This window comes from Silene latifolia, chromosome 5 (assembly GCF_048544455.1).
Source record: "Silene latifolia isolate original U9 population chromosome 5, ASM4854445v1, whole genome shotgun sequence".
Taxonomy (NCBI): Eukaryota; Viridiplantae; Streptophyta; class Magnoliopsida; order Caryophyllales; family Caryophyllaceae; genus Silene; species Silene latifolia.
This window is the reverse complement of record NC_133530.1, coordinates 20,150,281-20,159,136: the sequence shown is the minus strand read 5'-3', so window position 1 is coordinate 20,159,136 and position 8,856 is coordinate 20,150,281. Positions and strand designations below refer to the sequence as shown.

At 42.1% G+C, this 8,856-nt stretch overlaps 4 protein-coding genes across 4 annotated transcripts; all 4 read left to right on the top strand.

The window, feature by feature from the left end:
* The first annotated feature begins 550 nt into the window (after positions 1-550).
* LOC141654990 (uncharacterized) lies at positions 551-946 on the top strand. The gene has a single exon (XM_074462093.1). It carries the CDS (start codon positions 551-553, stop codon positions 944-946), a length of 396 nt encoding a protein of 131 aa, XP_074318194.1.
* Positions 947-961: 15 nt separating this feature from the next.
* On the top strand, positions 962-2,071 carry LOC141654989 (uncharacterized). Its single transcript, XM_074462092.1, has one exon. The coding sequence runs from the start codon at positions 962-964 to the stop codon at positions 2,069-2,071; it is 1,110 nt and encodes a 369-aa protein (XP_074318193.1).
* Positions 2,072-7,442: 5,371 nt separating this feature from the next.
* On the top strand, positions 7,443-7,838 carry LOC141654987 (uncharacterized). The gene has a single exon (XM_074462091.1). The coding sequence runs from the start codon at positions 7,443-7,445 to the stop codon at positions 7,836-7,838; it is 396 nt and encodes a 131-aa protein (XP_074318192.1).
* A 15-nt stretch (positions 7,839-7,853) lies between these two features.
* On the top strand, positions 7,854-8,297 carry LOC141654986 (uncharacterized). The gene has a single exon (XM_074462090.1). The coding sequence runs from the start codon at positions 7,854-7,856 to the stop codon at positions 8,295-8,297; it is 444 nt and encodes a 147-aa protein (XP_074318191.1).
* Positions 8,298-8,856: the final 559 nt, after the last annotated feature.

Genomic DNA, 8,856 nt, shown 5'->3' with positions numbered 1-8,856 from the left:
CTTTTTCATGCAATCGACAGGTATATTCCGTACAATAAAAGCCTTCGAATTATAATGGAAACTGGAAAAATAAGTAGGCCAAATGACAGGAAGGAAGTAAGCGTGAGATTATTTGAGTGGCATGATACTGCCTTTCATATACTCTCTCCGCAAAACTTTCTCCATTCCTTGCCACATTCAATCTGCTCGGGGGTTGGTGGAGGAATCCATAATGACTGAAATCGTGTCATCGAGAGATCACCCGTGTCTAGAATAGGTGTTATGGATCCGTCTGTTAGAATATGTGAATATTCTTGTTATTATTTAGTCAAAGTGTATTATTGTATTTCCTATATTGTAGTCATTATATTAGGAATTATAAGATTAGCATATCCCATGTAATTAGGAAACGAATATCTTGTAATCGGTACATATACCAACGTTGTTACGTTGAATCAATTAAGCACAATATTATTATCTTTCATGGTATCAGAGCCTAGGTTTAACAATCTACTGCTTCCGCTTCTTTACTCCTATATTTTTTTCTTGAATCCTTCAATTTCACATCACCATGACCATTCCAGAAAACTCAAAAACCAATTCCTCTCCTATCCCCTCGGTTTTTGCCGTGAGCAACATCAAAAACCATGTTTCCGTCGTCCTTGGTATGGATACTGACAAATACCGTCTTTGGGTGGCTCTTTTCACCAATTATGCGAAAGCTAATTGGGTTTTGGATCACATCATTGACCCCAAAGGCAAGGCTAAAAAGCCGATTTCTGAGGAAGACAAAGAATTATGGGAAACGATTGATGCCACGGTTCTGCAATGGATCTATGCAACACTTTCTGATGACTTGTTGCAAACGGTGGTTGAACAAAACTCCACGGCTATGGAGTGTTGGAATCGCATACGCGATATTTTTCAAGACAATCAGCATTCGAGGGCTATTACTCTCGAGCAGTAATTTTTTCATACTATGATGGAAGACTTCTCGTCTGCCTCCGCTTATTGTGAACGTTTAAAGAGTCTTGCTGATCAACTCAAAAACGTTGGTTCCCCTGTCTCGGATACCCGTTTAGTGCTTCAGATGGTATCGGGACTGACAACGGCATATCATGGTGTCGGGACAATCATCAGGCAGTCTAAACCGCTTCACCCATTTCATCAGGCTCGGTCTATGTTCACATTGGAAGAAGCATGTTTTGCCAAGCAAGCGGCCACCAACGGCCAATCTGCAAATTACGCCAGTTCTGGCGAAAGCACGAATTCTCCATCTATTCTGGGACGTCCCCCTTCACAAGGTAAATCCAAGAATAAGAAGAAAGGTGGTGGACATAAGGGTGGCAAAGCGAAACAGGGGGTAAGTGACTCTGCTCCTAGTGCTGCTGCTACACCGACAACTCCCGCTGCAACTCCTTATCAACCATGGCAGGGGGGTGGTTTCGGTGGATATGGTGCTTGGCCATGGGGACCTTCTCCGTGGGCCTGCCCTCCATGTCCTTATCCCACTACCAATCCATGGATGCGTGCTCCTATGATGAGGGCTCCACGTCCCTCTGTCCCTCGACCTCAAGCGTACACAGCGGAGTCTCCTCCGTCTCAAACTGATATTGAGCAGGCTATGTACACACTTGGTCTTACGCCCCCTGATCCGTGGTATATGGACACCGGTGCTACTTCTCATATGACATCGAGTGTAGGTAATCTCTCGTCTTATTCTAATTCGAGTATTTCTAACTCAATTATTGTCGGAAATGGCCAATCCATCCCAATAAATGGAACCGGTACTGCCACATTGCCTAAACCACATCCACCCCTCTCTCTTCGTAGTGTACTTCACGCATCAAAGCTTGTCAAAAATCTCGTGTCAGTTAGAAAATTCACTACTGATAATTCCGTATCGGTCGAGTTTGACCCTTTTGGTTTTTTTGTGAAGGATTATAAGACGGGGATACCGCTAATGAGATGTGAGAGCCAGGGAGCCCTATACCCTATCACCCCCACAAATAAAGTCCACGCCCAAGCCTTTGCTGCTGTCGAATCCACCTTGTGGCACGACCGTCTTGGACATCCGGGTGATGTTATTTAAAATTCTATTAGGTCTCAAAAATTGATAAGTTGTAATTCTAATATTCGGAAGACAATTTGTCACTCTTGTTCTATTGGCAAACACATTAAGCAACCATTTGTCGCATCTTTTTCGAGTACACATATGCCATTTGATATAATTCACTGTGATTTATGGACTTCTCCTACTCTCAGTTCTTCGGGTCATCATTATTATTTAGTCCTTATTGACGATTTTACTAACTATGTGTGGACTTTTCCTATTGCAAAGAAATCACAAGTTTTTCAAATTTTCGTCAATTTCCGTCATTTAATCAAAACCCAGTTTGAACGAGACATTAAGAACGTGCAATGTGATAATGGACGCGAATTTGACAACGCCCCGTTTATGGAGCTTTGTGCATCACACGGCTTCCAGTTTCGATTTTCGTGTCCGTATACTTCTTCTCAAAATGGTAAAGCCGAACGCAAAATTCGCTCCATTAATAACATTATGCGTACCTTACTGTTTCATGCTTCACTTCCTCAAAAATTTTGGCATCATGCTCTATCCATGCCTACTTATTTGCTTAATATATTACCAAATAAACAACTCAAATTTTTGACACCATTATATTATTTATACCAACGACACCCGTCTTACTCGCATCTTCGAGTTTTTGGGTGCCTTTGCTATCCTCTTATACCATCGACCACAATTAACAAGCTCCAAGCTCGTTCTTTGCCTTGTGTTTTTCTCGGGTACCCTAACAATCCCCGTGGATATAAGTGTCTAGACCTTCACACCAACAAAATTATCTTGAGCCGTCATGTTCGTTTTGATGAAAACAATTTCCCTTTCGCCAAAACCAATTCACCTGACCACTCCTCTTATAATTTTCTTGATGACAGTGTCTCCCCTTACCTCCTTCCCCATCTTAGTCAGGACCTTGCCCCTCCAAACACGACCCCAACCACCCCAGCTTCCTCCCCCTCGCATCACTCACCAACCGTCTCGCATACACCTGATAACACCCCTTTCATTGAACCCATCCCCCGTGCTCCCAGTATTGCACCCGAGTCCCCTGTTTCCCACAGTGAACCCGTAATAAATACTCCAATTCCCCTGGTTTCTAAGGCTGTTACTAGAGGTGATCATGGCATCTATAAACCCTAACCGATTTTCGACTTAAATGTTACAATTGCTATCTCACCCCTTCCACAAAATCCCGTGTCAGCCCTCCGAGACCATAATTGGAAATTGGCCATGAATGATGAGTTTAATGCTTTAATTAGTAATAAGACTTGGGACCTTGTTCCTCGTCCTTCTAATGTGAATGTTATTCATTCTATGTGGATTTTTCGCCATAAGGTAAAATCTGACGGTTCTTTTGAGAGGCACAAAGCTCGTCTTGTAGGTGATGGTAAGACGCAGCAAGCGGGAGTTGACTGTGGTGAAACATTCAGTCCGGTTGTCAAACCGGCTACCATCCGTTCATTAATCTCTATTGCTTTATCCCACGGTTGGTCTATTCATCAATTGGACGTCAAGAATGCTTTCCTTCACGGTGACCTCAAAAAAACCGTGTATATGCATCAGCCCCTTGGCTACCGTGACAAGCGCTTTCCGGATCATGTATATCTTCTCCGTAAGTCTCTTTACGGGCTGAAACAGGCGCCCCGGGCATGGTACAATCGTTTTGCTTCATTTGTGCATACTCTCGGGTTTGTGCATAGTAAATGTGACCATTCGTTATTTATTTATCGCGACAAAAACGGTAATCTGGCCTATATATTATTGTATGTTGATGATATAATCCTCACAGCGTCCTCCGAGCAACTTCGCGTCTCTATTATGGAACATCTTGGTGCGGAATTTGCTATGAAAGACCTCGGTCCCCTGAGCTATTTTCTGGGAATTGCGGTCACCAGGTCTGCTCACGGGTTGCATCTTTCTCAACATAAATATGCTGCTGAAATTATCGAACGTGCAGGTATGTCAAATTTTAAGCCATCTCCTACTCCCGTTGACACAAAACCGAAGCTTAGTTCTTCCACTAGCTCGCCTTTTCGTGATCCAACTTTGTATAGGAGCTTGGCAGGTGCGTTACAATACCTCACTTTTACTCGTCCCGATATATCCTATGCGGTCCAGCAAATATGCTTATTTATGCATAATCCGATGGATGTTCACATGAATGCTTTGAAACGGGTTCTTCGATATATTCAAGGTACCTTGCGTCATGGTTTATGGTTAACACCTTCTAAACCTACGACCCTTACGACCTACACGGACTCGGATTGGGCAGGATGTCCGGATACCCGCCGTTCTACGAGCGGTTACTGTGTTTTCTTAGGCGACAATTTGGTGTCTTGGGCCTTAAAACGCCAACCAACCATTTCTCGCTCTAGTGCCGAAGCCGAGTATCGCGGTGTAGCTAATGTGGTTTCAGAATCGTGTTGGCTACGAAATCTTTTACTTGAACTTCATCATCCTCTTAGCAAGGCCACAATTGTTTATTGCGATAATGTAAGTGCCATTTATTTTGCAAGTAATCACGTCCAACATCAACGTACCAAGCATATCGAAATTGATATCCATTTTGTATGGAAAAAGGTCTCTCGTGGAGACGTCCGAGTGCACCATGTTCCTACTCGTTCCCAGCTGGCCCACATCTTTACAAAGGGCCTGCCCTCGGTTTTATTTGACGATTTTCGCAATAGCCTTAGCGTTCGTCTTCCTCCCGCTTCGACTACGGGGGAGTGTTGGAATATGTGAATATTCTTGTTATTATTTAGTCAAAGTGTATTATTGTATTTCTTATATTGTAGTCATTATATTAGGAATTATAAGATTAGCATATCCCATGTAGTTAGGAAACGAATATCTTGTAATCGGTACATATACCAACGTTGTTACGTTGAATCAATTAAGCACAATATTATTATCTTTCACCGTCTTTCAAATCAAACACCCTTAAATCATCTGCTATATAGACCGAATCCGGCTTTAACCCACCAGGACCACATTGCTCAACTGGTATAGCAAATGAGTCACTTCCTTGCCCTATGAAAAATGCGTGATCATCAAGTTGAGTCGTATAACTCATCTTCTCCCCAACCAAATCAAATCGCTAATTCGGGTCACATTTTCGGGTCGAAATTATATAAAAACCTCGAATTTAAGCCGACTCGATTAACTTTAAATTCGACAGGTACTTGGACTGTTTACTCGACTGAAGCTCCTGGTGGATTATGGAACCTTATTCTAAGCCTGCCTCATATACTTAAGTGTCCTTTCGCGTACCCCGATGGTAGCGAAGGCTGGCAGATGACAGGTCATCTTTGCTTCCCGAGCAGGCAGTGTTAGTCGATCATCGATCTTGACTTGCATTCGGGTCCCAATATCTTTGATGTCTGATACAATTCTCGTTTAAGACCATCATAATTTAAAACCTATCCCAAAACGTTATTTCTTTAAGCAAGACCAACTGGATGTTTGGTTATGTTACCTTTTGTATGCTTTTATTTATTTCAGTTCTTTTATGTCGTTGTTAATCGAATCGGCTTAAATGTCTCACTTTTATTTCAGTTCTTTATGTCGCTGTTAATCGAGTCGGCTTAAATGTCTCCCTCGGTTCCTTAACTTTAAAAGGGGGATGCATAATGTATTTGTCATAAAAGGGTTACTACTTAGGGTCGGGTTGATTTGATTTGGTTTTTATATAATCAATCGCTAATTCGGGTCACATTTGGTTTTTAAAGTCTTGTTCCTTAACTTTAAAAGGGGGATGCATAATGTATTTGGCAAATGAGTCAAATTTTCGGGCCGGGTCAATCGGATCGGGTTGCTTTTGCCAGGTCTAACGCCAATGATAATAACACAAGAATAATAGCAAAAACATAAATGATAACAATAATAACCATGCCCTTTTACGTCATTTGATCAAATATCAGCTACATTTTCAGCTACTTTCCAAACACTTTTAATAAAAATCAGCTACCTTATCAGCTCCTAATTTTCAGCTACCTTATCAGGTTTCAGGTACCTTTTCAGATTTCAGGTACCTTTTCAGGTTTCAGGTACATTTTCAGCTAGTTTTGTCAAACAGAGCCTGAGTGGTTGTTGTAACTTACAAGAATAATTTTATGGTAATTCCTTATTATTTCCGTTCTTTTTATTGTAGCTATGTGGGTGGAACCGGATTTTGTTTTCGATAAAGCGCAATCATCTACTCCTTTAGAGGTGATCATGGGTCAGGTCCATACGGTCTTAGATTAGGCCAAGACAAATAAACAACCCATTTATCATTTATGGGGCTTGGTTGGGTCGGGCCAAATGTATGAGCCTGTTTTGTGAGCCCAAACTCAACCCAAATGAGCAAGATTAGCCTGTTTTGGGCCAGGCAATTAGTGTCACTATCCCAATGGTGATATCTTGTCTACAACTTTGGAGCATGGTTGAGTCGCGATGGATTATTATGAGCTAGGACGTAATTGGCTAGCGTCTGATATTTCGTCTTGGCTTATCACACTAATTAACGAGTTTAGTTTTACTAAATGACGATTACCAGAGGAAGAACTCTAATTGAATTTAAGCAAAGATAGGTCTTACAGTCTCTATTTGACATAACAAAATCAGAACGGTTTCAAACAAGTGCTTCAAATGATTATGTTTTAATCTTGAATTTCATTTGGGCGACGTAATTATTGTTATTGGTGGTTATTTATTTGGGTGACAACACGGGTGGCGCTACATAATATGATTATTGCAGGTTCATTATAGGAGAGGGATGGGGACATACAGAACACCTTCCGAAAAAAGGAAAATTAAAATAAAAATAAAAATCATCTCTCGAGATCAACCAAGCAAGCGACAGGTATATTCCGTACAATAGAAGAAGATCACGCTGGTGAAAGAATGCGTTAAATAAGTAGGCAAAATGATTCAAAGGAAGCAAGCGTGAGATTATTTGAGTGGCATTATATTGCCTTTCATATAATCTCTCCGCAAAACATTTTTGTCCATTCCCTACCACATTCAATCTACTCGGGGGTTGGTGGAGGAATCCATAATGACTGAAATCGTGTCATCGAGAGATCACCCGTGTCTAGAATAGGTGTTATGGATCCGTCTGTTAGAATATGTGAATATTCTTGTTATTATTTAGTCAAAGTGTATTATTGTATTTCCTATATTGTAGTCATTATATTAGGAATTATAAGATTAGCATATCCCATGTAATTAGGAAACGAATATCTTGTAATCGGTACATATACCAACGTTGTTACGTTGAATCAATTAAGCACAATATTATTATCTTTCATGGTATCAGAGCCTAGGTTTAACAATCTACTGCTTCCGCTTCTTTACTCCTATATTTTTTTCTTGAATCCTTCAATTTCACAGCACCATGACCATTCCAGAAAACTCAAAAACCAATTCCTCTCCTATCCCCTCGGTTTTTGCCGTGAGCAACATCAAAAACCATGTTTCCGTCGTCCTTGGTATGGATACTGACAAATACCGTCTTTGGGTGGCTCTTTTCACCAATTATGCGAAAGCTAATTGGGTTTTGGATCACATCATTGACCCCAAAGGCAAGGCTAAAAAGCCGATTTCTGAGGAAGACAAAGAATTATGGGAAACGATCGATGCCACGGTTCTGCAATGGATCTATGCAACACTTTCTGATGACTTGTTGCAAACGGTGGTTGAAGAAAACTCCACGGCTATGGAGTGTTGGAATCGCATACGCGATATTTTTCAAGACAATCAGCATTCGAGGGCTATTACTCTCGAGCAGTAATTTTCTCATACTATGATGGAAGACTTCTCGTCTGCCTCCGCTTATTGTGAACGTTTAAAGAGTCTTGCTGATCAACTCAAAAATGTTGGTTCCCCTGTCTCGGATACCCGTTTAGTGCTTCAGATGGTATCGGGACTGACAGCGGCATATCATGGTGTCGGGACAATCATCAGACAGTCTAAACCGCTTCACCCATTTCATCAGGCTCGGTCTATGTTCACATTGGAGGAAGCATGTTTTGCCAAGCAAGCGGCCACCAACGGCCAATCTGCAAATTACGCCAGTTCTGGCAAAAGCACGGATTCTCCATCTATTCTGGGACGTCCTCCTTCACAAGGTAAATCCAAGAATAAGAAGAAAGGTGGTGGACATAAGGGTGGCAAAGTGAAACAGGGGGTGAGTGACTCTGCTCCTAGTGCTGCTGCTACACCGACAACTCCCGCTGCAACTCCTTATTAACCATGGCAGGGGGGTGGTTTCGGTGGATATGGTGCTTGGCCATGGGGACCTTCTTCGTGGGCCTGCCCTCCATGTCCTTATCCCACTACCAATCCATGGATGCATGCTCCTATGATGAGGGCTCCACGTCCCTCTGTCCCTCGACCTCAAGCGTACACAGCGGAGTCTCCTCCGTCTCAAACTGATATTGAGCAGGCTATGTACACACTTGGTCTTACGCCACCTGATCCGTGGTATATGGACACCGGTGCTACTTCTCATATGACATCGAGTGTAGGTAATCTCTCGTCTTATTCTAATTCGAGTATTTCTAACTCAATTATTGTCGGAAATGGCCAATCCATCCCAATAAATGGAACCGGTACTGCCACATTGCCTAAACCACATCCACCCCTCTCCCTTCGTAGTGTACTTCACGCACTAAAGCTTGTCAAAAATCTCGTGTCAGTTAGAAAATTCACTACTGATACTTCCGTATCTGTCGAGTTTGACCCTTTTGGTTTTTGTGTGAAGGATTACAAGACGGGGATACCGCTAATGAGATGTGAGAGCCAGGGAG